At 38.2% G+C, this 16,806-nt stretch overlaps 1 protein-coding gene across 2 annotated transcripts in view; it reads left to right on the top strand.

The window, feature by feature from the left end:
* Positions 1–886: 886 nt before the first annotated feature.
* The window catches only part of NEK5 (NIMA related kinase 5), a 114,190-nt gene continuing 98,270 nt past the window's right edge, over positions 887–16,806 (top strand). For both annotated transcript variants that reach the window (XM_020970021.2, XM_020970019.2), the window contains exons 1-2: positions 887–1,034; positions 11,920–12,016. In XM_020970021.2, coding sequence (XP_020825680.1) covers positions 918–1,034; positions 11,920–12,016 — 214 coding nt within the window. In that variant the 5' untranslated portion in view covers positions 887–917. The remainder of the gene's footprint in view (positions 1,035–11,919; positions 12,017–16,806) is intronic.

Below are 16,806 nucleotides of genomic sequence, written 5' to 3'. Positions count from 1 at the left end.
CCATTTGGCCACAATGCGATGAAAGGTTATGAACCAATCTTTGGACTGAAAACAAAACAAAACAAAACTGGGGTGTGACTATTATTCGGTAAAATGGGATAATTATTGGGAGAATCATCAAGCTGAGGAAGTCTGTCTTATAGAAACCTTAAAAGGCAGCTAGGTCACTCAGTGGAGCATGAGGCTGGAGTCATGAAGGCCTGAGTTCGAATCTAATCTCAGACACTAGCTGTGTGACCCAGGGCAAGTCACTTAGCCTCTGTTTTCCTTAATCCACTGGAGAAGGTAATGACGAATCACTCCAATATTTTTGCCAAGAAAACCCCCAAAAGAGTCACCAAGTCAGACTAAACATGACTGAACAACAATGAAGAAAGCTTCTCCCAGCCTGACTCTCCCTTTCTGATAAATGGCCTGACTATCCTGTGCTGAGATATGCACATATGTGTGTGTGTGGGGGGATAATATGTATGAAATATATCCGTCAATCAGTAAATATTTATTAAGCATCTACTATGTACCAGACACTTTTGTAAGCCTTAGGAATACAAAAAGAGGCAATATACGTGTGTGTGTGTGTGTGTGTGTGTGTGTGTGTAAGCTTATGTAGCTAACTTTCTTTATGGAAGTTTTTATTTCCATAAAGAAACTTAAATATCAGACTAAAACTCAACTTTGGAAGGAAAGACATTTTAGCAGAATGAATCTGTTTTTAAGTATAGCATAGCCAAGCCATTTATCAGAGAGGGAGAGTCTTAGGTTGGGAGAGGTTTTCTTCCCTGAATTTCCCGTAAAATAGTCTTCCTCAGTTTGCTTGCTACAAGCATATTAATCATCTAATTTCCTAATCACTATAAAATACGTATGAATTATTTTTAAGGTCTTTTCATTCCAGACATTTTTCTACACCAGAAACCATGGATAAATATGATGTAATTAAAATGATTGGGGAAGGAGCCTTTGGGAAAGCATTCTTGGCAAAAGGAAAGACAGACAACCAGCAATGTGTTATAAAGGAAATCAATTTAACAAAGGTAAATTTATAAAGTAAAAAACTACTTTAATTTATATACCAACATTGACAATGTTTAGTAATGTAGTATTAAAAAAATTTTAATTATGTATTTCAACCATTAACTGAGAAATATAACTGTATAGCATATGCTTTACATGCCGTAATCACTTTGGAGCAAACCATGTGTGTGCGTATACACACATACACACATATATCTCATTACATATATTCATTAAATAGGACTTATTGTCAATGAGTTCATTGTGGTCACAGTTTACATATTGGAAACATAGTATGTGCTTTTCAAAGTGCCCTGGCATGTCGTTATGACACTATAGGATTTCTTAGCATATAATGGTATGCATAGAATCACAAAAGGTCAGAATTGGAAGGTAGCTTAGAGAACAGCTAGCCAAACTAGAGACTCCTCTGTACAATACTTCTAAGAAAAGATCGTCTGTTCTTCACTCAAATATATTTAGTGAGTGAAAACTCACTGATGAGTCAGTCAACATGTATTTATTAGGTACTTAGTGTGGGCCTGGCACTGTGCTAAGACTTGGGGATGAAAAGAAAGGCTAAAATAGTCTCTGCCCTGGAGGAGCTCACATTCTAATGGGGGAGACAACATATGGATGTTTTAGTAGGTAGAGTAGATGGAAGGTGATTTCAGAGAGGAACACCTCCTGCAAAAGGTGGGATTTGAGCTCTCTTGAAAGAAACCAGTGAAACTAAGAGGTGGAAGTGAGGAGCAAGAGTATTCCAAACCTGTGGGATAGCCAATGTATAGGCATAGAGAGGGGCGTGTGAGGAATAGCAGATAGGCCAGTATCTGGATTAAAGAAGCATAGAGGGAAGGTTGAGACTGGAGAAGTAGGCAGGGGTCAGGTTATAAAGAACTTTAAATGCTAAACAGAGGTTTTTATATTTAATCGAGGAGGTAATAAAGAACCACTGGAGATCATTGAGTGGGTGAAGGGTGGGATGACATGAGCAGACCTGTTTTTTTAATAGTATTTTATTTTTTCCCAATTACATATAAAGACAATTTTTACACTTTTATAAAATTTTGAGTTCCAAATTTTCTCCCTCCTTCCTTTCCCTCCTCCCTCCTGAAGACAGTAAGTAATTTGATATAGGTTATATATGTGCAATCATATAGAACCTATTTCCATACTAGTCATGTTGTGAAGGAAGAAACATTTTGCAAAAGGAAAAAAAAACACAAAAAATAAAGAAAGTGAAAATAATATACTTCAATCTGTATTCAGACTCCATTGATTCTTTCTTTGGATGTGGGTAGCATGTTCCATAAGTGTTTTGGAATTGGGCAGACTTTTTTTTTTTTAAAGGAAAATCACTTTGGCAACTGAATGGCAGTTGGGTTGGAGTAGGGAGAGACATTAAAAAAGGAGACTGATTAGTTTGTTGTTGTTGTTTTTCAATCATGTCTGACTCTTCATGACCCTATTTGGGGTTTTCCTGACAAATACACCTGCATGGCTTGCCATTTCCTTCTCCAGCTAATTTTACAGATAAGGAAGCTGAGGCAAACAGGAGTAAGTGACTTGACCAGGGTCATACAGCTGGTAAGTGTTTGAGGCCGTATTTGAACTCAGGAAGATAAGTCTCCTGACTCGAGGCCTGGTACTCTATTCACCTCATCACATAGCTACACAATTAGTAGGTTATTGCAATAGTCCAGGCAAGAGATAATAAGGACCTGAACTAGCATAATGGCTGTGGGGGTGAAGAGAAGGGGATATATGTATGTATGTATGTATGTATGTATGTATGTATGTATGCATGTATGTTGTAAAGGTAGAAGTGACAAAATTTGGCAATGGGTTGGATATGTTAGATGAGTTAGAGTGAGAAGTCAAGGATGACACCTAGTTATGAGTCTAGGTAACTTTGAGAATTGTGGTACCCTAGACAGTAATAGGGAGATTAGAAGATGGGAAGGTTTAGGTAGGGAAAGATAAGTTCTGTTTTGGGCATGTTGAGTTTGAGATGCCTATGGGACATCTAGTTACGGCTGTCCAAAAAGCAATTGGGGATGTGAGACTTGAGAATCAAGAGAGACATCTTCATAGAAATAATGGAACCCATGACAAATGATGGTATCACCAAGGCAGCTGATTGTATTTTTGAACAGCTTTGCTAGGAAATCTTTCCCTATATTCAACTTAAAATTTTCTCTTTCATGTCTTTACTTGGTTACTAGTTCTGTCTTCTGAGGTCAAGCAAGATTTTATTTAATCCCTTTCCTGAATGGTAACCCTTTACATACTTGATGATATCTATTCCGTTCTCCCTGAGTCTTCAGTTCTCCAGACTAAACATCCTCACTTCCTTTATTCAACTGATTCCAACATTTGAGCCTATTACAATCATTTTGGATACTAATCTTGTCATTCAGGATGTTAGCTGTCCATCTCTAACTCTGTGTCATCTTCAGATTTGATAAGCATGCCATCTCTGTCTTCATCTAAATCATTAATAAAAATAATGAATAGCATATGCCCAAGGACAGATCCCTGGAGGGACTCTCCTAGAAATTTTACATTGTTTCCATTGAACCTTTTTTTTTCTTTGCATACTCTTTGGGTTCAGTTATTCAATTCAGAATCCACTCAACTGTACTACCATTTAGTTTACATTTCTTCTTATCCACAGTAATAGTATGAGAAATTTTGCTAAATACCTGCCAGAAGTCCAGGTTAAACCATATGTACAATATTCCCCTGAGCTACCAGCTTAGTAATTGTGAAAAGGAAAATGAAGAGTCTGACATGATCATTTCCTTGGTTTTTTTCTTCACAGTTTAATATAGTTGGATTCTTCCATGTGAATTGTCTTTTAAGCATTTTTTCTTATCTTTTATCTTTAAATCACTTTAATTTCCTAAAACATGCTTCCCTCCCTCCCCTACCCATTGAGCCATCCTTTGTAACAAAAAATAAAAAAAAGGAAAGCAGCTTAGCAAAACTGACCAACACACAGCTGACCTGTTCTTGTTTGACATCACAGCTTCTTTTTCAAGATGTTCACCCACGATTTTTAAAGTAATACATATAAAGACTTTGTCAAAATTTTAAGTCAAAGTTATCAGCGTGCCAATCCCACTATCTTCCTTTTTTTCCTTAGAAAATTGGTATAACATTTTTCCTTCTTTTTTTCCTGAGGCAGCTTTTGGCCAGCTCTTCTAGTGCCCTGGGATGTAGTTTGTCTGGGTCTGATTAGCTGAACTCATCCCGGGAAGCTAAGTGCTCTCATTATTTACTTAACTATCTTGGGTTTCAATTTTAATTATCTTGTTGAATAGAATCGAATTTCACATTAATCATTTCGTTTTGTTTGGTCCTTTTGAATCCAAACACCATTCTCCTTGGGCAGGAAAGATAAAAGCTGAGTTGAGGTAGTTTTCCCTTATCTATATCATCTGTTGTTACTGCCCCACTTACCCTAAGCATCAATCTTTTCCTGCATTTGTACCCTTGAACCCCATACCCTTCCATGTCCTCCAGGAGCTTGCCTTTTTGATAATCCCCTCTCTCCAATAACACATCACAATAATATTCTGTTACGTTCATATAACACAATTTCTTCAGCCATTCCCTAATTGATTGGGAACTGGAAACGTTGGTTTCCAGTTCTTTGCCACTACAAAAGTACAACCGTAAATATTTTTGTACATATTGGCCTTTTCCATCTTTCTTTGATGTATTTGGGGTATATTTCTCTTGGTCATTTTATTAGCTGTCTTGAATTCAACCATCCTTTCTGTGCAGATAACTCCCTAAAAACATCCATCTATCTATCTATGTATCTATCTATTGTCTGTCATCTATCTCCATTTCTACTTATCTATCATCTATCTGTTTATCTGTATCTCTGTCTCTAGATCTATCTCTATTTATCTCTATCTGTCCATCTCTATTTATGTCTATCTATCTATGTATATGTACTCTCTTTTCTGAACTCCAATCATCATCAGCTGCCTCCAGGACATCTTCCCTTGGATGCTTTGTAGGCATCTGAACAAGTACAAAGCATCTTGCCTCCTAAGCCATGTCATTTCTATCCCCCCAACATCTTTCTCATCCATCTGTGTACTCACTTGGCTGTCACCCTAGTTTAGGTCCTAATCATCTCTCACCTGGGCGATGGCCAAGATGTCTTAACTGAACTCCTACTTTCCAGTGTTTCTCTTCTTCACTCCAGCCTCTGAGTAGCTGCCAAAGTAATCCTCCAAAAGTATAGGTCTGATTGTACAACTCTCCTGCTCAGAAATCTTCAGTGCTTCCTTATTTAAGCTTCTGAGATAAAATGCAAACCTGGCATTTAAAGTCCTTCAGAAGCTTACCTTTTCAGACACATCTCATGTGACTCCTTTTCATGTGCCCCTACATTGGCTTACTTGCTAATCTTCAAATTTCGCATTTAATTTCCTTCCTCCATGTTTCGGTTCAGGTAGTCCCCTCTTCACCTCTTAGAAGCTCTAACTTCTTTTGAGGCTCATTTCACATGGCAGTCCCTGTACGCTTTGGGAAGCCTTTCTCGATCCCCTTGGTTAATGCTCAATCCAACAACCAATTATCAGGTATTTACTCACCTTCTTATTTGTTTGGATCCCTAAAATCCAAACCTAAAATGTAATCTATTTTAGGGCAGGGATAATTTCTGCAAATAATATGACCATATAAATGTTTGTTCAATTGAATTGGATTGAATTCTCCAATATCCTCCTAATATGGCTTTAAAAAATATTCCCTTTTGGTTGTCCTCAGTGTTCCTTACCATTTTCAGCTCATTCTAAGCTTCTGACTCTTCATTGGACATAAAAGTTATATATATATATATACATATATATATATCTTTTTGGTGAAGCAGTTGGGGTTAAGTGACTTGCCCAGGGTCACACAGCTAGTAAGTGTCAAGTATCTGAGGGCAGATTTGAACTCCTCCTGACTCCAAGGCCAGAGCTCTATCCACTTCACCACCTACCTGCCTGATATATTTGTTTTTACATCTCCTACATTTCCCAGTGTATCTTTCCCTTCCTCTTTCAAAGTTTCCTTTTGGAACCATTTTATTCTTCCTCCAATACCTGCCCTTGTTGCTATTTTAAGTACATAAATGAAACAAACAAACCAACCAACCCTCTGCATCTGTAGTGGTTGATGAGTCCTCTGTGCATCCAGATCTGTTTCATCATTCATTTCTCCCTTCTCTTCTTCATCAGGATTATTTCTTTTATATTTTCAAAATTTTATTCCTGAGAGTTTCTTATTCTTCCTGGGCTGGCTTCTTCTATGGAATTTTAGTTCAAGGAATCCTATCCTATCTTGGAACCCTTTGAAATTTGCTTTCCCAAAATCTAGGCTGCAAGTTAGGCTATGGTTCAGTGGGTAGAGTGTTGGACCTGGTGTCAGGAAGACCTGAATTTAATTCTGTCATCAGACACTTACTAGCTGTGTGGTCCTGGGCAAGTCACTTCATCTTTGTTTACCTCATCTGTAAAATAGGGATAATAATATCCCTCATCTCCCAGGGTTGTTGGGAGCATCAGATGAGAAAATATTTGTAAGATGCTTTGCAAACCTTAAAGCGCTATCTAAATGCTAGTATTATTGTATATCACAAATTATAAGACAGGGGAGTATTTCTTTTTTTTTTCATTTCATTTCATTTCATTTTTTTAAATATAAATTTATTTATTTGTAGTTTTCAACATTCATTTTCACAAGTTTTTGAGTTTCAAATTTTCACCCTGTCTTACCCTCCCCCCACCCAAGGATGGCATGTATTCTGAATATCCCTTCCCCTAGTCTGTCCTCTTTTCTTTCTCTCCCCCCTTCTCTTATCCCCTTCCCCTTCTATTTTCCTGTAGGGCAGGATAGACTTCTGTACCCCATTTCCTGTTTTTCTTATTTCCCGATAGCATGTGAAAACTTTTTTTTAAACATATATTTTTAAAACTTTAGGTTTCAAATTTTCTCTCTTCCTCCCCTCCCCACCCACCCTCATTGAAAAGGCAAGCAACTCAATATAGGTTGTACATGTGCAGTTATGCAAAACACTTCCATAGTAGACATGTGAAAAACTAACTCTATTTCCCTTAATCCTATTCTGCCCTCCCATTTATTCTATTCTTTCTTTTGACCCTGTTCCTTCTCAGAAGTATTTACTTCTGATTACACCCTTTTCCAATCTGCCCTCCTCTCTATCATCCCCCTGCTCTCTTGTCGACAGGGGAGTATTTCTTCCCAAGATTTGCATTATCTCTACTGCAGTGAATTCCAACTTACTGGCCAGAATCTAGTCCATAACAACTTTTCCCCCTCATTACTTTCTGTACTTTTTGAAGGATGAAATTTTTCTCCACTTAAAGCAAGCTAATAATTTGCTACTTTGCTTTTAAAGGGCAGAGAAAGTACTCTAACAGATGTCCAAATGATTGACATCCAGAATGAGTCCTAGATCACATCTTTCTGCTAGACTCATAATCTATTTCTTGCATTTTTCATCTATTTCTTCTTTTTGTTCTGTTGTTAGAAGGCAGATGCAGGCTGGACCCAGTGCATGAGGCTTGTTACTGCAAGGAGAAGTAGGGTTTCCTTCTAACAGTTATGAAGCATGGATTTTCTGAGACTGGAGTAAAGAAGGGTCAGGAAACATGGATCATTCACAGATAGTTCACTTTTTCTTAAGGCAATTGGGGGAAAGTGACTTGCCCAAGGTCACACAGCTAGTAAGTGTCTGAGTTCAAATTTGACTCAGGTCCTCCTGAGTCCAGAGCTGGTGCTGTATCCACTGCGCCACCTAGCTACCCCAGTAGTTCACTTTTGAATTGTTGACTTCTGACCCCACCACATGCTTGAAAGTGCTCTCCCAAAGATTGCCAGTGGTCTTTTCACTGCTAAGTCTGATGACCTTTTCTTTATGATGATCTTATCCTTAACTACCACCACTTTTGACACCATCAGCTCTCTCCATCCTGTTTTTTGTGATATTGTTCTTTCCTTGTCCTCATCCTACCTCTCTGACCATTCCCCTTCAGTCCCTTTTGCTGCATCATTAACTCCCTCCGATCAGGGAGGCTCTGTCCTGGGACCCTTTTTTCTTTTCCCTCTAGACTCCCCTCCTTTTGATGATTTCATCAAATCCTGTGGATTCAATTATGATCCTTATGGGTTTAACTCCCAGACTATTTGGCATTTAAAGCCCCTCTTAATCGGGCTCTAGATTACCTTCCCAGATTTATTTCACATTCCTCCCCTTCATGTACTACATAGTATGTCCAGACAAATTGCGTTATTTGCTGTTCCTTGAACTTGGTATTCCATCTTCTTTCGTCCTGCCTCTGTCTCAACCATTCCTTATGTCTCGAATACATTTCACCCTCACCCCAGTTGAGTGTAAACTCCTAGAAATTTGGTTCTTGCATTTCTCTGTCCTGTAGCATCTTGTACATAGGTCAGGAATAGGGATGGTTTGGGCCTACCATTTCATTGACTTAGGAAGCTCTTGGTGAAGGATTTCCTCTCCTAATATGGATTGGCACCTTCTCTGAAATTTATAGTCTTAGAGAGTAATTAAGTGATTTGCCCAGGGTCACACAGCCAGTATGTGTTAGAGGCAAGACTTGAACCCAGGCCTTCTGGGTATAGAGTCAAGCTTTATATCTACTTCAAATTGAATTTTGACTCTGAGTGCTATGCTGTTTCCATTGTCCTAGCTGCTGCTCCATTGGTTCCCCAATATTCTGACTGATCTTTTGCCTTTTCCTCAATTTTTCAATTTCACTGAAACCATATTTTTCCTTTTGTCTAAGCTTTTGATTAATTCCTCTTTCTTTCTTATTAATTAGTTGGTTTTCAATTGAATAAAATATTTTGGGTTACAATTTTTTAATGTTATACCAAACAAGGTTGTGTTGATTCTCAATGTCTACACATTTCTGTGAGAGGTTAGTCATTGGTGATTATTAGCTTTGTCATAATAACATTTTTGTTGTTTTAATGGAATTTATTTTGTTTATCGGGAAATACCATTGTTCACAGTAACAAGAATTTCCTCAGCACTGTTAGTGACTTAATAGAATGTCCTGAACACAAGTAAGCTGTATCTTTCTTACAGGGCAAGACCAGACCAACTGTTCTTACTTTGGAAGAAACACCTGTGTACTCTTATTCCAATAATTAGGGAAATGCTAGCTCTGTTATTTCTCCAAAGTGCATGCTGTGTTTTCAGTAATAGGTAGAATTTTACTCCCACTCTCCAAAATACAATTTTTTTTTATTTCAATACATCATGTTATATTAAAGTTTGATTGAAAAATTGCTCATCTAAAGTCATTAAGAATGAGAAATCTTTGGAGATGAGTGATTGTAAATCTGTTCATAAATATCTGTTCATAAATATAGGACAGAATCACTTCATTGAAGCAAAGCTTAGAGAAAGGGCTAAAATAAGATGGCGAGAGGCATATTTTATTCCCAGGCAAGAAAATCTAGATAAAAAATACCATAATCTCAGCATCTCAAGGGATCTTGGAGGCCATCGAATCCAGTCAGGACCTGAACAAGAGTTATCTCCTGGACATACTCTACAAATCTTCCTCTAGCCTCTTCTTAAAGACTTCTAGTGGTGGGCTTCCTCCTGAGGAAGCCCATTTAGAATTTGGATAGCTTTGTCACTTTTGTTTTCTTATATTGAGCTGAAATTTGCCTCTTCACAATTCTGTCTCTTGTGACCAAGCAAAACAAGTATTCTCCTTTGACACTACAGTCCTTTTTTTGAAAGCAGCTCTTTGTATCACCCAAGTCTTTTTTTCTGGCTAAACACTGCTAATTCTTTCAAACCTCTTAGTATGGTTTCAAGTTCCCTCACCATCCTGGTTACCATTTTTTGTGGGGGCAACCCCAGCAGCATAATATGCACCCTAAGAGATAAGACTCATTTTAATTTTTGTATATGCATTTCCTGGCACATAGTAAATTAAAAGTCCTAGGTCTTTTTCATACAAACTGTCATCTAGTCATGCCTTCTTCATTCTGTGCTTTGTGCTCTTGGTTTTTTGAATCCAAATTTGGCACTTTGCACCTTTCCCCTTTAGCTTTCCTCTTCTTAGATTCAGCCCATTATTCTAGCCTAATGAGATCTTCCCAGATGTCAGTTCTGTCAGCTAGTATGTGTCCCAGCTTTGTGCCATCTGCAAACTTGATAACTGCACCATCTATGATTTCATCCAAATCGTTAATAAAAATGTGAAAGTAATAACAATGGGGAAAAAAACTCTTGGGGTATGGTTGTTCAGATAGTTTTGAATCCACCTAACTAGATTAACATCTAACCCATATTTTCCCATTTTGCCTGAAAAAAATAACATGTAGACTTATAAAATGCTCTGCTGAAATTTAGCCATAGAATATCTGTAGCATTCTATGGTTGTACTAATATAGTGACTGTCAAAAAAGGAAGTGAGGTTAGTCTGACTTTTTGTTGATCATTCCAAGCTGGTTCATAGTGATTACTGCTTGACTTTATGGGCTCACAAATCATCCCTTTAATAATGAATATGAGACAGCCAGAGAAAGAACTATGGAGTCTGAATGCAAATTGAAACATACTCTTTTCTCTTTGTTTTGTTTATTTTTTCTTTCTTGTGGTTTTTCCCTTTTGTTCTGATTCTTCTTTCACAACATGACTAATGTGGAAATATGTTTAATATGATTGTACATGTATAGCTTATATCAGATCACATGCTGTCTTGGGGAAGGGAGAGGGGAAGGAGGGAGGGAGAAAAAAAATTTGGAACTCAAAATCTTATAAAAGTGAATGTTGAAAACCATCTTTACATGTACTTGGAAAAAATGAAATACTGTTAAATGGTAAAAAGTAATGAATGTGAGAATTTTATCCAAAATTAAAGAATCATCTTGATCTCATTAGATTTATATTTATATGCATAACCAACTTTTTTTTTTCCCCCTTTCAACAACAACAAACATTTATTAAGCACTTACCAAGTGCCAGGCACTATGTAAAGCACTGGGGATACAAAGAAAGATAAAATCACAGTCCCTGCCCTCAAAGAGCTTATATTCTAATGGTGGAAATAACACACAAATAGTTGTGTTCATACAAGGTATATAATGAGATGGAAGACCAGGAAAGGCTCCTGAGCTGAGTCTTGAAGGAAGTCAGAGAAACAGAGGCAGAGGTGACCCAACGTGGGGAATGGCCAGTGAAAAGGAGATTGAGTGTTGTATTTGAGGAAGAAGAACATTAAGTAGTCCAGTATTGTTGGATCCCAGAGGAAAGTAAAGTACTTGGGGGGAGTAGAGTGTAAAATTACTGGAAGAGTTTGAGTCCCCTAGTATGAAAACAGGAAATGGGCAGAACAGAATAACTGAGCTCACTGAGGAAGGGAGAGTGTCATTGGGTCTGAGAGATAACAACCGCCAGGATCTGCATTGCTGCCTGACTCTTTTGTCTTTTTTTTTTTTTGTATATTACATTTTTTCCCAAGATTCTTTTTTTTGTTTGCACAAGACGAGCAAGTATAGAAATAACTCTAGCAGATGCAATATCTGCTCATTAATATTCATAGCAATATAAAAAGGCTTCTCCAGAAATATTAGTTTTCTTTGTAATAACTATAACAAATACTTATCCATTTGACTACTATGGGTTGGCCAATATATTAGGCTTTGCAAATTAAAAGGAAGGACACAATCCACAGGGTGCTGCTTGGGGGTGTGGCAGGGAATAAACACTTGTAATCTCTCTAAACTAGGTGAGTTGCTGGTTTTTGTTTGTTTGTTTGTTTATTTCATTTAAGCTAAACAAAAAAAGCCAAAGAACCAAAACTTTATTTTTAAAATCTAATTTAGATGCCTCATCGAGAAAAAGAAGCTTCAAAGAAAGAAGTCATTCTTTTGGCAAAGATGAAACATCCAAATATTGTAAAATTCTTCACATCTCTTCAAGGTTTGTTTTTTTCAGATTTATAGGTGCATATATGTTGTGTTGTTTAGGCAGCCGTTCCTGAAAGCTGTGACGAAATCAAGTGTTTATAAGTTGAATAATTTCTCCCACTCACCTTACATTTCAAGGGCTACTTTATCTTAGCTTCTGATTTATTGAGCTTCGGTTGGCAATGGTTCCTAGAATTATTTTAATTCGAAATTTCTGTGCTGCCTCCTGACTTCAGTAAGTACCAAGCATAATGCTTTGCACACAGAAGTCCCAATAAACGTACTTTGTTGTTGTTTTGGTGAGGCAGTTGGAGTTGTGACTTGCCCAGGGTCACACAGCTAGTAAGTGTTATGTGTCTGATTTGAACTCAGGTCCTCCCGACTTCAGAGCCACTGTTCTATCCACTGTGCCACCTAGCTGTCCCCCAATAAATGTACTTTGAGAAAATTAGCAAATAACCATCTGCCAAGACTGTTCCCCATGGCACAGGAGATAGAGCACTGGGCCTGGAGTCAGGAAGACTTATTTTCAAATCGAGTCTCAGGCAGTAGTGTGACACTGGGCAAGTCCTGAACCTCTGTCTGTCTCAGTTTCCTCATCTGTAAAATGGGGATGATAATAATAGCCCCTATTTCTCACTGTTGTTGTGAGGATTAAATGATATAATTGTGAAATACTTAGCACAGTGCCTGGTATGTGGTAAGCACTATATAAATATTAGCTGTCATTATTATTAAAAGCTTAAATGTTCTATGGGATGCTATTATTTAAAGAAAATCCTGTAGTGAATATTATAGGATTACTATACTATGCATTATATTATACCATTTGTTATACTGGGCAGCTAGGTGTTATAGAGGATAAAGCAATGGGCGTGGAATCAGGAAGACTCATCTTCCCGAGTTCAAATGTGGCCTCAGACATTTACTAGCTGTGTGACCCTGGGCAAGTCATTTTATCTCATTTGCCTCAGTTTCCTCATCTGTAAAATAAGCTGGAGAAGGAAATGGCAAACCACTCTAGTATCTTTGCCAAGAAAACCCCACGTGGGGTCATGAAGAGCCTGAAACTACTGAACAACAACAAAAAACATAGGGTTCTTGTGAAACTTTGTCTTTAATTAAAGCAGCAGACTAGCCAGTCCATCCAGGCTGTCCTCTATGCCTACAATACATTCCCTTACCTCTGCTTAGAACCCCTCATTGTTTTCCAAGGCTGAGCTAAAACGCCATGTCCCGCACATATCCAATGTTCTTTCTACTCTTGTAATGTGGCAATTTATGTTTGTCCCACCCCGCCTCGAAGATGATAAACTCCTTGAAGTCAAAGAAAGATTGTATCTTACCCATCCTGTATATCTTTGCATCCCTCACAATGTATATAGTATGCATTCAATAATAACAGTAACAGCTTACATTTTTAGACAGTGTGTCTCAGAGGCCTTAGGGTGGTCTTAAGCTCATCAGAGCTTACAAAGGGATATATCCCTTTGTAGACAAAGAATACAAGCTCGTTAGAGCTTAAGGTCACACCAAGACTCCTGGGATATATTGTATTAGTGTGTATTTGGTGAGAGCAAATTTTAAGGAGGAAAAAGAGGAAAGAAATAGAGTGAGTGATAATAGAGGAGGAAGAGGGAAGTTGTTTAGTCATTTCAGCTTCATGGCCCCTTTTGAGGTTTTCTTGGCAAAGATTTTGCCATTTGCTTCTCCAGATCATTTTACTGTTGAGGAATCTAAGGCAAACAGGGTGAAGTGACTTGCCCAGAGTCACACAGTTAGCAAATGTCTGAGGCTGATTAGAACTCAGGAAGATGAGTCTTCCTGACTCTAGGACCAGCACTCTATCCACGGCGGCACCTAGCTGCCCCAAAAGGGAAGTAGAAAGGGGGGAAATGGGAGAGGAAGAAGTGGTTTCCCCAGCCCACCCTCCTAGGCTTTTTTGGATCAAAGAGTGGGAACAGTGCTCCCACCTCATTTATTCACTCATATGGTGGTTAGTGAACTGGATTTAGAGTCAGAAATATGGGTCTGAATATGAACTTGACCACTTATTTACTACCTGGGCAAGTTATCTAACCTTTTTTCAGCCTCATTTTTCCTGTCTGTACAATGAGATGGCAGAGAACTAGAGAAGCAGTTGGCTATTATTTCTCCTTTTGCTTCTTCTCCTCTACCATTTTCCTTTAGGCTATATTTATTTCTATTTCATTCTTTCTCTTCCTCCTCCTGCTGTTCCTTCTGCTTGAAATTTGTTCTCACCAAATACATGCTAAATTTGAACAATCTGTTGGATGATGTACAATGCTGAGCCTCTGATTAATGCAAACTTTTATTTATATTAAACACTTTTTAATATGGAGGCAACATGATTAATTTTCTGATCAGCCTCACACTTTCATCTATATTGCTCACCCCCACTCATACACCTGTATTGGCAGATCATGAAAATTTGGATAACTTAAAAGTAACTCTTCTTTGGCAAAATGTTGGGGACCCTTGGCCTAAGTAGGGTTCTCAACTTGGGATTCATGAACTTGATTTTTTAAAAAAATATTTTGATATTTATTTTTCAATATAATTGAAAATTCCTTTGTAATGACAATTCCTTTGTAATCCTATGTATTTTATTATATGCATTAAAGATATTATTCTGATAAAGGAGTCACCAAACTCCCTAAGAGGGCCATGCCACAAAAAAGTTAAGAAGCCCTGGACTAGAGCATAAAGTCCAAGCTTGTTAGCTTAGTATTCAAAGCCCTCCACCATTTGGCCTCAAACCTATCATTTTCCTTGACTGTCCTTCTACCTTTCTACAGGAACTCTGCCCTCTAGACATCCAAATTTCCTGGAATTTCTTGTCTCCATGCCTTTATAATGCCTCTACCCTCCTTTTTGCCTCCTAATCTTTTAAGACCCAATTTAAATGCTACCTTTTCCATCCTGGCCTAAAACATTATCTCTTCTGAACTTCTATAGCACTTTCTGCCCATTTTGAGGCAGAGTACATAGTAATGGATAGTTGGACTTGGAATTGCCAGACATGGATTTGAATCCTACCTCCTACAACTTACTAGCTCTATGACTTCCTGCAAGTTACTTACCTATTCAATCTCAGTTTTTTTCAGCTGTAAAATTGGGGTGATGAAAGCATCTACCTCATAAGGTTGTTATAAGGATCACAGGAAATAATATATGTAAAGAGCTTTGCAAACCTTAAAATCCATATAAATGTTATCCATTATTATTATTAGCTAGATGTCACAGTGGATGGAATGCTGGACCTGGAGTCAGGAAGATGAGTTCAAATATGACTTCAGACACTTACCACCGGTGTGACCCAGGGCAAGTCACTTAGCTTCTATTTGTCCCAGTTTCCTCAACCACAAAATGGGGAAGATAATGGCGTCCACGTTGCAGAGTTGTCATGAGGATCAAATGAGATAGCATTTGGGAAAGAAAAAACAATTAAAAAAAACCTCTTAGCACAGTGCCTGACACATAGTGAATGCTGTATAAATCCTTATTTCCCTTCCCTTTGAGATCTTGTGAAAATTAACTGCTAATTCTAGTCCTGACAATGCAGAGGTGGTATTGTTGTGTTGCTTTTCAGTCGGTGTCAGACTCTTCATGGCCCCATTTGGGGTTTTCTTTGCAAAGATACTGGAGTGGTTTGCTATTTATTTCTCCAGCCCATTTTACAGGTGAGGAAACTGAGGCAAACAAGGTCAAGTGACTTGCCCAGGGACACCCAGCTAGTAAGTGTCTGAGGCCAGATTTGAACTCAGGAAAATGAGTCTTTCCAACTCCAGGCCTGACTCTCTATACTCTGTACCACCTAGCTGTCCCCTGAGTGTAGAAGTACCTGTATGATTAAATCACACTACCATATTTAACTTGACCCATACTCTATAATCCAGTGACTCTGTCTTATTGTTCGTCACACATTGCATCTCCTTGTACCTTTCCATTCACTGTTCTCCATGTGTGGGATGTTTTCCCTCCTTGTCTCTGCCTCGTGGCTTCCTTTAAGATTCAGCTCAACTTCTACCTTTTGTAAGAGGCCTTTCCTAGTCTTCACTATTACTAATGCTTTCCTTCTGAAATTTTCCAATCCATCTTTTCAAGCCCAAGTTAAACATCACAGCTACCCTGTTTCCTCAAGCTGGTAATGACACACCCCTCAGACCTCATAGAAACTTTTTAAAAATTCTCTTTAATAGGATTAGGGACTGGACTTGTGATTTCAATAGTATAGGGAACTTATGGATGAAGAAACTCACTTTCCATCAGTGCAGGTCAGCACCTTCTGAGTTGCTCAGGTTCACACAGCCAGTACATGTCCAAGGGTAGTCTTGAATCCAGATCTTCCTGGGTTTCAAAGCAGACTCGCTGTATATGATACCACACTGCTTCTCATAATTTAATATTGTATATTATAGCTATCCGTGTTGCTGTCACATTCAATTATATTCTAAATTCTTCTACCAAATTACAAGTTCTTTGAAAGTGGGAACTGTATCATCTAAACTTTGTATCTCCCCTTGCACCTAGCACCTAGCACAGGACTCTGAATAAACAAGGTACTTAAAGAACATTTGTTTTTCTGAGAAACAGACAGAGAGAGGCAGAGAGAGACAGAGAGAGACAGAGAGAAGAAAAAGAAAAGAGGGAGAGAGAGAGGAGAGAGAGAGAGAGAGAGAGAGAGAGAGAGAGAGAGCGCAAGCACCGAAATTTCTCCATATCTCTCCAATTTAATGCTTGTGCAATAACTTTTTTGGGGGGAGAGGGGACCTAAGCACA

The sequence above is a fragment of the Phascolarctos cinereus genome, unplaced genomic scaffold, assembly GCF_003287225.1.
Source record: "Phascolarctos cinereus isolate Bilbo 61053 unplaced genomic scaffold, phaCin_HiC Scaffold_726;HRSCAF=1367, whole genome shotgun sequence".
Taxonomy (NCBI): Eukaryota; Metazoa; Chordata; class Mammalia; order Diprotodontia; family Phascolarctidae; genus Phascolarctos; species Phascolarctos cinereus.
The sequence above is the reverse complement of the archived record's forward strand: the minus strand, read 5'-3'. Positions and strand labels throughout refer to the sequence as shown.